This window comes from Rhamphochromis longiceps, linkage group LG18 (assembly GCF_057381845.1).
Source record: "Rhamphochromis longiceps isolate RC_006_pf linkage group LG18, R_longiceps_female_GT1.1, whole genome shotgun sequence".
Classification (NCBI taxonomy): Eukaryota; Metazoa; Chordata; class Actinopteri; order Cichliformes; family Cichlidae; genus Rhamphochromis; species Rhamphochromis longiceps.
Genome location: NC_140574.1, coordinates 16,894,934 through 16,908,795, shown reverse-complemented (window position 1 = coordinate 16,908,795; position 13,862 = coordinate 16,894,934). Strand labels below are relative to the sequence as shown.

The 13,862-nt window shown below is 38.6% G+C and overlaps 1 protein-coding gene across 1 annotated transcript in view; it reads left to right on the top strand.

Moving 5' to 3' along the window:
• sntg1 (syntrophin, gamma 1) overlaps nucleotides 1-13,862 on the top strand; it is a 45,469-nt gene that overhangs the window by 19,479 nt on the left and 12,128 nt on the right. Inside the window, exons 12-13 of the mRNA XM_085389718.1 lie at nucleotides 2,458-2,587; nucleotides 12,902-12,940. Of these exons, the coding sequence (XP_085245844.1) occupies nucleotides 2,458-2,587; nucleotides 12,902-12,940 (169 nt within the window). The remainder of the gene's footprint in view (nucleotides 1-2,457; nucleotides 2,588-12,901; nucleotides 12,941-13,862) is intronic.

Genomic DNA, 13,862 nt, shown 5'->3' with positions numbered 1-13,862 from the left:
ATAGAGCACACTGCAATGCTCCATCTATAAATAGACTGTGTAGAGTGTACCATTAAACACACGATCAGTATTTGGCTGGGTTAACACTTTAACTTATGCCTCACTGGTGTCTTGTGATTTGGTTGGGTTAGTGAGTAAAGCCAGATTTATGTTCCTCTGCTCGTGTCAGTTTGGGCAACTCTTTGGATACGCAGAGAAAAGGATTATAGTAACTGAACCAAAAAGCCAATAGTTCGTTGCCTGGCGCCTGTCTGGAACAGAAAAGGGACATGATAGTGAAGTTTACCACAAAGCAAAAGAAACGATTTTATATACACAGTAGTACATACACTGTATTTGTAGTTCCAGTTCACAACAGCTGTCCGATGGTGCTTTACAGTGTAAAGTAAAACCCTGCAGTATTAGCATGAACTCCCACAATCATACAGTCCCTGTAGGAAACACCCGGTGCCACCTGTGACTCAGGAGGTAGAACAGATCATCTACCAGTCGGAAGGTTGGTGGATCAATTCCCTGGCTGCTGTTAAATACACCTTAAAGTACTCTTGTGGAAGATACTGAACCCCAGATTGTGTGCACCCAAAGCTTGTATTAAGTGCTCAGTTAGAGCAGAAAAGCTCTATATATATAACTTCAATAAGGAAGATCTGTAATCACTGAGCAGCCTGCTTTTTAAAAATTTTTTTTTTTTTTTTGCCTGTCCCATTTGGTTCTTTAGCCGTCAGAATTGTTGTCTGAAGACCAACAAGGATACCCAATGGATTTACTTTGCCAAATGGATCATCACGGCATTGCCGTATTGGTCCATTTGATCAACCTTTGTTGTTATTGTTTATTTTATTTTATTTTCAGTTGTTACAGACGGGACAGACATGACTGAGGGATAGGAAAGGGAGAAAGAAAGAGGAAGGAAAAGAAAAACAGAAGGGAAGAGGGACAGTGAGAAAGGGCACTTAAAAAGAGAAAGAAGAAAAGAAGATCTCCTGGATCACCTGTTGAGAGAAAAAGAAGAGAAAACAAGCAAAAAAAAAAAAAACCAGAGCAACATACTAAACACAACACCATCACGTTAATCTAGCTAAGTGTAAACAGCAGTAAATACTAAATATTGAATGTTGTTGTGTAGCAAGCAGGACCGACAGCGCATAATGTGCTTAGAAATAGCAGCCAATAAAGGTGTAGTTTATGTCTATGAACAGTGAACACCCGTGTGCACACCTGTGTGGATCAGTGCGCTTGTATTCAAAAGGTTTCCCTGTGTAATGGTCTGCTAGAGGATGTAGAGAGACATAACCCTGTCCCCCAGGGCATGAAGCAGGCATGGAGGAGATCCAGCCTCCAGACATCCAGAGGCCCTAGAGTGAGAGAGCCCAAGTCGGACCACCGGAGGGACATTCGTTCCACCCTTCTGAGAAGAGCTGAGGAGAGCCCCAGATGAGGGGTCACCCAGTAGCCACGAAGCAGAAGCCAGAGGGGGCTGCAGTGGCGTGCCCGCCGGCTCTGCCGGCAGCCAGCTGTGCCAGAGTGAACCGAGCCGCTTTCCTAGGCTGCCAGTCTGTTCATTACATCACTGCCACTTTCACACACTATCAAACTCAATGCCAACATCACCTTCTTGGAGCCAATCAGCCTCTACTCTATATGGTTTAAGTCTGTTTTCTCTGTCATTCTTCCTTTCAGGCTCTCATTTGTGCAACCAACCTCCTCCCCATCTCCACCTCACCTGAGTCACTCAGACCTAATTTAGGAATAAATTCTTTACAAATCCTACCATGTGAATTCATGGATTTTTTTTTTTCACATTCTGTCTCTCACAGTTGAAGTGTACCTCTGGTGCAAATTACTGACCTCTGTCATCATTTTAGGTGGGGGAACTTGCACAATCGGTGGCTGACTAAATACTTTTTTGCCCCACTGTATGTAACTGTTCTGGTTTTATCTCAATAACTGCATATTGCTGAATATGTTTTTGCATTTATTTTTCATATTGCAGGCACAGCTTTTGGATTATATTAAAAAAAGAAGTGAACATTTAATATTTTGAGGTTTTTCATCACCTGACCAGCCTGTTCCAAAAGTAGTGCAGTATTCAAAAAAATTAAAAGAGAGAAAGAAATATAAATTCCCCCAAATCTGTTTTCATATTATGCATGTGGATCGCCTAAACAAGCAAAGTAACTAATTAGTGAGCTTGCACTTAGCTTACGTTGCTAAATTAATTAATCTTGGAAAATTGGACGCTCAGTTTTTCAAGTTATTAAACAGCAGCATTTTTCACCACAGTCAGTTTTGCTTAGTTTGTTATCACAGGAATCCCAGAGGAAGAGTTTCCAATGCTGGGATGCAATGAACTGTCTCTAATCCCCTTTTAAAATAAAAACAGAAACTAAATATGAATGTGTAAAATATTTGAAATCCTCCCCTGATCTTTGGCTTGTGTTTCTTTTACTCTTTCAGGAAAAATGCTTTCCAGGTCATAGCAGTGGATGGTGTTTGCAGTGGAGTTATACAGTTTCCCACAGCAGAAGAATGCTTGGACTGGCTTCAGGCAATTGCAAGCAACATTTCCAGCCTCACCAAGCACAATGTGAGTAAGAAGCAATAACAGTTGTTAGCTCTCGTGGTCCCACATGTAAACCAGCAGGAAATTGGTTTGGGTGTTCATGCAACACGCTTGCAGTTTGTGGATTATCTAACAGTTCCTTTCTGAATGTCACAACATTAAGGGCCGTAGACACGTACTAGTGGGCCTTCTCACTACGAATAAAGTTAAATTTTATTCCTGAGTGCTCGAAGTCACAATAACAGCAGCCTCGCTGTACTACACTTATTCCTTCCAGCTGCCAGCATGCACTCATATTATCTATAATTCATCCAAAAATATTGCATTAAAATGAAACCACAAGGCAGAAAGAAACAAAGAAATGACTGCGTTGTATTCTTTCTCTTATTGTGAATACAATTTTCCAAGCTCTACTTCAGCTTTGTGGAAAACCTGTTTATGTGTTTTCAGATGAGTGGTCATGCTCGGCAGGGGTCTGAAATACCAATACTGCTTAACAAGCTCCATTGCTGCACATCATTGCTCATATATGAAAAATTGATACATTTAACATTTTGTATTTTGGTTTATTTTCATTCATTTCCATGTAGAAACTTCTGGTATTTTTTGGGAATTACTAGATAGATAAAAACACAGGACCGACTGAGCAGCAGTAAAAATCAGGGATTTGTAATTATCGTGTGTGTGTGTGTGTGTGTGTGTGTGTGTGTGTGTGTGTGTGTGTGTGTGTGTGTGTGTGTGTGAGAGAGAGAGAGAGAGTGTCTTGGGGGGATAATGGAGCCCTGATTAATTAGAGTGGACGAAGTGAGGGACATACTAAACATAACACTGATGACTCACTGCCAGCAGTTTTAACAGTTGAGAATGTATTCCTGTTCTGGCCTGAGTACTTAGTGAAGGATGTGAGTGAGCTGGTAACATACAGTAGATGGATTTGCTGAAATAAAATGTGTCTTATTGCATGACATTTTAAAAAAATGTTTATTTTGACTTCACTCATCAGAAAGTGATCTTACGGTTCATTTTGCAGCTTGTCACTTGTCTTTTGGTCACATGCTGATGTGACTGAGTAATTCACATCAGCATGTGAATTGCATGTGAATGTGAATGCAGAGAATGTCCAGATGCAGTGTAATATTCCATGTGAGATGGGGTTTTTTTTTCTGCACTGATTTGTTCATGAAGCATCACCGACTTCAGCGGTACTGCTGGTGGTGGCCTTGTGTCCTTGAGCGAGATACTAAGCCCCAGATTGCCCTGGATATTTCCGCCAGTGTGTGAGCTGCTGTGATAGCTTAAGTGCTTGGAAAAAAGCACTGTATGATGTGTGGATGGCTAAATGTGGCTCGCAGTGTAAAAATGCTTTAAGTGGTCAGCAAGACTAGAAAGTGTTACACAAATACACATCCATTCACCACTCACCATGGTCACAAACTGCATTGTTGTTGTTTACACTGCATCATTTACAACCTTTCACTGTTGTAGGAGTGAGCAGATTGAGGAAAATGCAGTGAAATATTGCACACAAATAAATTAAAACTCCACATTTAAAACTATGCGATCATCAATGTGATTACAGTTCATGATGAGAGGATGATGACTAAAAGGCCGAGAGTGCAAGCTGTCCAGTTGTTAACACAAATGTCAGAAGATGAAGATGGGCTTTGAAAAAATGTCAGAGGTTCCCTGTCTTAAAATTGCACTCTGTTTTCTTGGGATTTACAAATCTGTTATACTAACTGAAAGATATAGCCTCGAGGTCTGAACGGTAAAGCTAGTGGAAGCTGCATTCTTTCTAATGGCCAGCAGGAGGCGACTCATCTGATTACAAAAAGGAGAAGGTTGCAGTAGGGCTACAAGAAAAGTAGCCCACTACTCACTGAACCCAAGAACACTTTCTTCTAGTCCCCTATTCAGAAGGAGTCACTGCAGTGGGTAGCTCTGCATATTTTCAATTGAATTCAGTACAATTTTAATTATTATGGCTTCAAATTTATAACAACAGTTGTCTCAAGATGCTTTATGTTGTAAGGTTAAGACCCTCCAACAATAAACAGCCCCCTTTGAGTAAGCAGTGTGATGGTGAAAGGACTATTTGATGCCCTTCCTGACGCAACCCCAAAGGAATTTGTGTCTCCTCACAGCATCAAACCATGGTTGGCACATGTGTAAACCACTATGCTGTTGAATTACTACATTGAAAATATATTTAAAAATGATCCAAATCAAAAAAATTGTCTTACGGGAGAAATCAAGGCTCCTCCTGCTAGTGCTTTGAAACTGTTGAACATAAAGCTTTGGGTGACATCATGTCGACTCCTTCCATGCATGTTTGGGAATCACAAATCTGTCCAAAATCTAAATCCAGATGCAGATGTTGAGATATTTTAGTCTGGAGCAAATCACCAGACCAACATGTCTGCACAGTGTAGCTAACCACACATACTGTAAGTATTAGAGAGTATTACATAACTATTTAATTTGCGTTTTCCAGCTACATTGTGAGTCCAGATACACTTTAACCAGTCAGGGTCTGGCATATTTTAGAATTTGCATAATAATTGTATTTATATTACATGCTAATGTGCTTTGTGGTTTCATCCTGTTGTTATTCCACCACTATAAAACTGATTACGCTCCAGAGACAAATAAAGGATTTATTGATTGCTTGATTGTGCTGCACATCAGCCACAAATTGTCCTACAAAGATTTTAAAAACACCATAAAACCGCCAAACTTATTTGTGGCTTTGCATCGTGAGCTCAAAGTAAATGTTAATAGAGTGACTTAAGAACCGGAGAAAATCATGGAAACGAGACAGAGATATATTAAAATTAAGGCTCTGATGGGGGCCGGGGGTCATCCTTCGCTCGCTTACATTTCAGCTGATCTGTTTGTACTCAAACACTGAAGCATTCGTCACGAAAAAAGTGCCTCCAGTTCTCTGGGCGATGATGGAGGAGGAAATCCACTCAGCACTGCACAAATCCCCATAAAGACTCCGTGATGTTCAGGTCTGGTGACTGGAGAGGCCATCCCAGTGTTCATGAAACCACTCTTTAATTTATTTAGCAGCGCACTTTAAGGCATCATTTGAAGGAGTGTGGAAACATTAGGAAGGGAAGTTTTTTTTTACTCCATTGCTTCTAACAACTCCCACTAGTCAGCTGCACAGCGAAGCAACAGATATCGTAGGCTGAACTCGTCCTGCCGCCTCCCTTCCAAATGTAATTGTGAATCAAATCAGAAGTAAGAATGAGCTTGAATCGTGACTCATTCGTCATGACTCATTTCTTTCTTGTTTACTGCTCCCCACACCAGGTTATGTCTTTGTGCCTTGACCTTGTGGTTTCTTTAGCACAGCTGTGCTTCAGGTTTTCCAGCTCGTTCCAGTATTTTCTGCCGAGACTTGGGCTCAGAGGAGCTGATTCGATTCCGAGGCAATTTTCAAAGCTGTAGCTCAGTGGCATTGAGCAGCTCCACTGTTAAGTGTCTGTCCACCTCTGTCAGCGAGCTGTTCACCTTTCATTATGCAGTTGTTTGGTTTACAGTGTGCTGTCATGAATTTTGAGGCCAATTTTCTTAAATTGGAAGGCAATTTAGTTGTTTTTATAACAGCCGAAGACTGAATTGCTCTGTTATTTAGTTTCTAGAAACAACCGAATAAAGCACAAGCTCCCAGTGGTGGGAAGCACCGAAGTATATTTATACAAGTACTGTGTTTAAATATAAAGTTATTTATATTTTCTCTGATGATTTTCATTTGAACTAAACAATATTTATTCATTTAAAGGTTTTAACTGCAGCTGTTAACTTTAAGATTTCAAATAAGTAAATTAGAAGATATCAACAAGGAAGAAAAAAAGGTGTTTTTTTCACTTCTGCTGAACAGTGATGCTTATTATATAGATTTATTAAAAACCCCTGATATTTATCATATACTGGCATATATCACCTGTTGGAGAGTCAGTGGATACTATTCTTCTTCTACTATGAAGTGCAATCCTGTGTAATGTGTAATCCAGTAAATTCATCATAACTTTTATTTTTACACTTACTGGCTAAATTTGTGCAGTTATACTATATAACTATATGAATATAGGGTGTTTTTGCTACTGGGCTCGTTAGCCTTTGGTGCAGTTCATTTGTGCAGCACTTGCACTCATTTGTGGACCAAGCAACCACCAAAAGACCCTTTGGAGGAGGGTTGTCTTTGTGCAGTTACAAACAAACTCCAAAGTGGTTTATTTCTTTTTTTTTTTTTAATTCATATTTTTATTAAGGTTTCAAAAGCAGGCATTCACAGTATGTACATCATGTAAGCATTCTTCATACTTAGGTTATCTGCCTTAAATACTGAAATAGTATTTTAATTTACATCCAAGTCATAAGGGAAGAATACTTACAACGATAGAAGTAATTGAAACCATCACATAATCCGAAAATCAAAAAACAAAAAACAAAACTAACAAACCTAAGAAAAGAGAAAAAAAAAAAAAGAAAAAAAAGAAACAAAAAACAAAAAAAACAAAAAACAAAAAAAAACACGGATGTGTTGGTATGGGGTGATCCTATAAATATATATACATACATCATAATTATTGGTTTGTAATAGTAAAATCTGGCCTATGAGGCGTGATATATTTAACCCAGTTTTCCCAATATGATGTAAATTTCTCCAGCTTGTGGTTAACAGAAGCTGTTATCTTTTCCATGTTATAAATTTCCATTGTGATTTCCATCCATGTACTTATGTTTGGGCTCTCTGGGGATAACCATTTTCTGGTGATATTCTTTTTACAGGCCACCAATAAAATATTTATTAAATGTTTATCATATTTAGGCCATTCCTGAGGTATATATCCAAAGAACATAGTCTTACTCTCGAGAGATATTTCATGTTTAAAGATATCCTGTAAGGCATTATGTATTTCTCTCCAATAATCCCTCAAGATTGAGCAGTCCCAGAAAATATGGTAATGATTTGCACTTTGATTTCCACAGTTCCTCCAACAAGCAGGGGGGTTATCATCATAATGAGACTTCTGAGAAGGTGTTATAAAGTATCTAATTAGGCACTTCCAGCCAAATTCCCTCCACTTTTGTGAGCTGGTACACATCCACTGATATCTCCATATTGCCGTCCATTCTTCCTCTAATATTTTTATCCCTCCTTCCTTCTCCCATTTTGTTCTAATATATGAAGTCGAATGTGGTTTCAAATCCATTAGACCCTTATAGAGACATGATACAATTCTATCAATAGTTTCTGAGTTATAGCTTTTTATAAACAGTTCCATCAAGCGTGTGTTTATCATTGTTACGTTTCTCATCTTCGTGTCGGCATAGTGCCTTAACTGCAGATATCGATAGAAGTCTTCTTTTTCTAATGAAAATGTTTTTCTAAGCATGTCAAAGCTGAACAATTTTCCATCCTTCATTATACTGCACAGGGCTGTTATGCCCTTACCTGTCCAGTCCTTGAATCTAGAATCCAGTTCATTAGGTTTGAACTCTGAGTCGTAAGCACACCATTTAAGAACTGTAATATTGGTCTCGAGTTTATATTCCTTTATAATAGTTCTCCATGTTTTAAGGGTCCTTTTCACCCACATGTTATCAGTATTTTTTATATAGGTTTGTAAGTTATTGTCAGCTAGAGTTGCCTGAATAGGTATAGACAGCATTTGTTCCTCAATGGTTTTCCATTGGGCAGTGTATGATTGGTTACACCAGCATATTATTGCTCTCATCTGCGCTGCAAAATAATAATATCTGAGGTCAGGGAGGCCCCATCCTCCCTTTTGCTTAGCCAGCTGTAGTGTTTTAAGGCGAACCCTTGGTCTTTTACCTTGCCATATATATCTAGATAACATTTTATCCCACTCATTAAATTGACTTTGGTTAATCTCTATTGGTAGGGTTTGAAATAGATACAAAAATCTTGGCAATACATTCATTTTAATAGAATCAATTCTTGAATTAAAACTAAAGAAAGGAATTAAATTCCATCTTACTATATCTTCCTTTATTTTTTTGTATAAGGGTAGGTAGTTCTGTTCGAATAGTTTTGTAAGGTCTTTCGGTAAATTTATGCCTAAATATTTAAAACACTCCGTTTGCCATACCAGAGAGTAGCTACATTTTATTTCTTCTGGTGGGCTGTAGTTATATGAGAGTAGCTGGGTTTTACCTATATTAATTTTATAGCCTGATAATTGGCCGTATTGTTCAAATGACTGCATCAGCTTGGGTAAAGAATATGTTGGGTGTCCAAGGTAAATCAAAATGTCATCCGCGTAGCAAGCCAATTTATATTGTGTCCCTTTGATAAAAATTCCCTTAATGTCCTTATTTTGCCTGATGGATTGAGCTAGTGGTTCCAAGTATAGTGCAAAAAGTAACGGTGACCATGCACAGCCCTGTCTAGTGCCCCTTTTTAGGGTAAAACTGTTGGATAGGCATCCATTAATTTTGATCCTGGCTGTAGGATTATCATATAATGCTTGTATCGTTTTAATAATCATATCATGAAAGCCAAATTTATATAGTACCCTGTAGAGGAACTTCCAATTGACAGAGTCAAAGGCTTTTTCAGCGTCTACACTCATCACAATTGCTTTGATTTTGTGTTTTTGTATATGGTCCATAATGTGTAGTGTCTTTCGTATATTGTCCTGTGTTTGGCGTTGATGTATGAAACCTGTTTGATCATTACATATCAGTGTTGGTAGGAACTCTTCTAGCCGTTTGGCCATGATAGATGTGAAAAGTTTATAGTCCACGTTAAGAACAGAGATTGGCCTGAAAGATCCACATTCCATTTTATCTTTGCCTTCTTTTGGTATAACTGAAATAATTGCCTCCTTCCAACTGGGGGGCATTTGTGCCTTTTTCAAAACCCAATTCAATGTAGGCAGTAAGACAGGTATCAGTTCCTTTTTAAATTCTTTATACCACTCTGCCGTGTAACCATCTGGTCCTGGTGATTTACTTAATTTAAGCCTATTAATTGCAGCTTTTAATTCTTCCTCAGTTATATTCATTGTCATTGCTTGATTTTGTTCTTCATCTAGAGTGGGTAAGTCTAGAGAGTTCAGAAAGCTATCCATCTGAGCTTCAGTCCCGCCCGGGGCTTCAGAGTATAGGGTTTTATAAAATCTTTCAAAGGCTTCCTGTATTTCATTTAATTTATTTTTTATCACTTTTGTACTTGGGTCCCTAATTTTATAAATTGCATTTTCCGCTATCTTTTTTTTCAATTTCCACGCCAATATTTTGGTAGATTTAATGCCACTTTCATATTGTCTCTGTTTCAAAAACATTAAATCTTTCTTGATTTCTTGTGTGGCTATATTGTTAATTTCGTTCCTAATGTTTTTGATGTCCCTTAATATATCCTGTGTTAAGTCCCTTTTATGTCTTCTTTCTAATTCCTTTAGTTTCTTACTCAACTCTTCTAATTTTCTATTCTTATCTTTTTTCCTAAATGAAGCTATTGCTATAATTTTCCCTCTTAGTACCGCCTTCAGAGTATCCCATAGTATGGGAGGTGGTACTTCTCCGGTATCATTGAACTCTAAAAAGAGACTAATTTCTGATTTAATTTGTGCCTTGAAAGGTGAATCATTCAATAGACTTGAGTTCAATTTCCATGTATTATTTTTTAACCGTAAGTTAAAATCAATGGATAAATATATTGGTGCATGGTCACTTATATCTATCGTTCCAATTCCACAAGTATATATTTTATCCTTATCTTTACCAAATGTTATAAAATAATCTATCCTTGTATAAAGAGAGTGTGGGGCAGAGTAGTAAGTATAGTCCTTTCTATTAGGAAAAAGGTCTCGCCATATGTCCATTAATCCTACCTCCTCAAAAAGTGCATTCACTTTGATATATGGAGATTTCATATCGTATGTTTTCTTGCTAGACGAGTCTAATTTTGGCTGCAGGTGTATATTTAAATCCCCTCCACAGATCAAAAGGCCTTCTGTTTCTGTTACCATAATATTAATAATCCTTTGGAAGAAGCTAATATCACTCTTTGGTGGGGCATAAACATTTAAGAGGGTGATCAAATTCCCATCTATTTTCCCTTTTACTAGAATAAATCTGCCCTCTTTATCACCCATTTCAGATACTTTTTCAAAGTTTAATTTGCTTGAAATAAGGATTGCAACTCCTCTCCTATGTCCTGATTTGTATGAAGAAAAAAACAGATTAGTAAAACCCATTCTCTTTAATTTTACGTGCTCCTTATCTGTCATGTGGGTCTCCTGTAAGTAGACTATATGGGCTTGTTCTGCTTTCACTTTAGTTAGGATTTTAGTACGTTTAATTGGATTTAACAGCCCATTAACATTGAAAGATATCAATTTTACTTTATCACTAGCCATATGTAATCAGCGTATGTCCATAAAGCAAGTAAAATTAAACTTATCAGATCTACTCCCTAAACAGACAAACATATCAAACATAAACATCAAATACAGAGAAAAAAAACAAACAAAAAACTGTGATTCCAAGGCTGGGGTCTCTAAGAAATGACCCTGTGTAGAGCTAGAGAAAACGTCTAGCTGTGGAGGAAAGCCTCTCCCATATATGGGCTGAGGGCCCCCATCATGGCACTTGAGGCGGCAGAAAACAAAGTCTCAAAGTGGTTTATTTCAGGTGAGAATGTGATCAAAGCCTGATCCAACCCAACTACCAGGTGTACGCTATCCTGTTGCCAGGTATTCTTTCCAGATATGGAAAAGTATCATAGCTGTGTAAAATGAACCAAGGGCTCATTTGATATCTGCTAGTCCAGAACACAGCACCTTCTTCCTGTACTTACTTTTGCTGCTCCCGCCTGAGACAGATCTGCCCAATAACAGGACTTGAGCGTTCTCATGTGGTGTGTAGTGACACATTTTGATTCACTTTTGAGAGTTTTCTCTGTGTGAAAAGAAACCAACCCACAAGAAAAACCTGCAACTTTACAAACTGATCAGCTGATTTAAATTGCAGGTGTGAAAATGCCCTCAAAGAAAGGGTCCAAGTACTCCTTTCACCACTGCCAGCTCCTGTTGTGACGTAGGGTGTTTTTAGCCTCTTTAAACATTGCTTTGTTTTCCCCCTTGGTGTGGTTCATTTGTACAGATGTGGGCACAGTAATCATACTCAGGTAAAGACCAGAAAAACTGTACTGAGTCCGTTTGAAGGTGTTCTCAGTTCTCAGAGTGCAAACTCCAGAGCAGTTTGTTTGTTTTGCCTCGGGTGCCTGAAAAATCACACAGATAAATAAAAACTCATTAGGAGTAAATTATCCATGTTTTCCACTAATCCAGAATATGGTTCCTTCTTCCTGTGTTTACTTTTATGGCTCCTGCCTCAGACACATCCGGACTGTAAGCAGACTGGTTATTCGTGACGCATGTTGGTTCACTTGGAGCTCACTTGGAGTTTTCTTTGTGCAAAAAGAAACCAAACAATGAGGAAAATCTGCAAGTTCACAAGCTCATCAACTCATTGGAAGCAGAATGAACAAACTATAGGTGTGAAAACGCCACCTCCAGGGCGCCCACAAACTTCAGTCAAACTTCTCCTGTTTGTATTTTTAGATACGGTGAAATGTGCACAAGCTCCTGCAAAACTTGAAAAACCGGACCCTTCAGAATTTCCTAATTTGTGTTAGAACAGGATAGACCTGCCATCTGAACAAACCCACCGTCACCGCTCACATATATTCAAACCCGGCTCACATCCTGACAGTTCATCTTCTGGAAAAAAAACCCCAAAAATCGTGTTTTCTCTCTGGACCCAAACTTCAGCTACATCTCACAGTAAGCTGCTGCGACATTTTCCTCCTTCTATAGGAGGACGGCATGAGGACCGGACAGCTTAATTTGGTGTTCAGCTCCTAAGGAAGAGTTATTTTGATAGTAAAGTGTGGATTAGGTGCAAGCGATACCTGTGATCTGAGGAGAATGTTTTAATTTAAAGGCTGACTGCTCACTCTGTAGTCCCCCCGCTTTTATTACCACAGAGAGAATGGATTTTAAAAAAAGGATTTCTTTTAGGAACAGCCTCGGGTCCTTGTGGAAATGACTCTATCTCATTTTGAAATTTGCATGCTTTGACTAAATGAAGTATCTCAAACCGTTTTCCTTCATTGCCGTGGTTAGTATGTTAGCACGGAAACTGTAATTCATGTTTATTTATTCTTGGAAGCTTTGTCACTGATTGGCGGGCCTCGTGGGCTCCTGCAAATATGTCGACCTTGTCAGCTGTGTCTGATTGTTAGCAGGAGATATTTTAATGAGTTACTGACATTCTCACAAAATTTCACAGGTGAAGAAGATTAACCGGAATTTTCCAGTTAACCAGCAGGTAAGATGTTTTTCCTCCTGCAGCGGTTGCGTCTTAAGATCTTCATTTTGCGTTGTCGGGCATTCATTTCATCCTTATCCTGACAATCAGAAGTGAATATAACCAGTCAAGAAAAATAAATAAATTAAAAAGAAGCCATCTATTGCAGCACAAGAGGAGCGTTTGCATAATTTTTGTCCGTCCACTGAGACATGATCAGAAAACTGTTTAAGCGCTTTCAGCCAGTTAACTCGCAGAGCGTCATCTTTCATTTAAAAAAACCACAGCGAGGCTCTTCTTTGTTACTTTTTCAATCTGGTTTTCTGACCCACAAAGAGACATGAATCCACTTGACAATTCATTCAAGAAATGAAACAGCGTGAGACGTGCCTGTCCCAAATCTTTCACTTGCTTGCAAATTCTTTAAAAAACCCCAAATAAACAAACAAAAACCTGCAAAAAGAAAAGCAAACAAATAATTTTCTCTTGGCACAGTCAACCTGTGGCTTCCTGAAGAGTGATGCTATGATATCTTTAATATCTGAACTGATGTCTTGCAGCACTGCCGATTGAGGCTTTGCTTTCTTTTTCTTCATTTCCCCGTCTGTCTAGCTGCTTGTCCTTGCTGCGAGTGCTAAATTACAAAGCGTTTGCTGGGGTACGCAAAAGAATGAAGTACACACATCAGCCACAACATTAAAACAGACAAAGTAACATCACATGAATGTCAGGCACCAAACTTTCTGAGCAGAACGCTGCACCGTAGCAGGTGGTAGGTGGTTTTAATCTCGTGGCTGATGGCCGTGTGTCATCATGAATCAGTGTCAGTTTTCTCTGTAACTTTCCTCACCCATACACATCACATGTAATTGTTTTGGTCAGACTACAATATAAAGGACTGAAAAGGTGTACTTGTGTAATTGGACACATAAACAGATCCGTA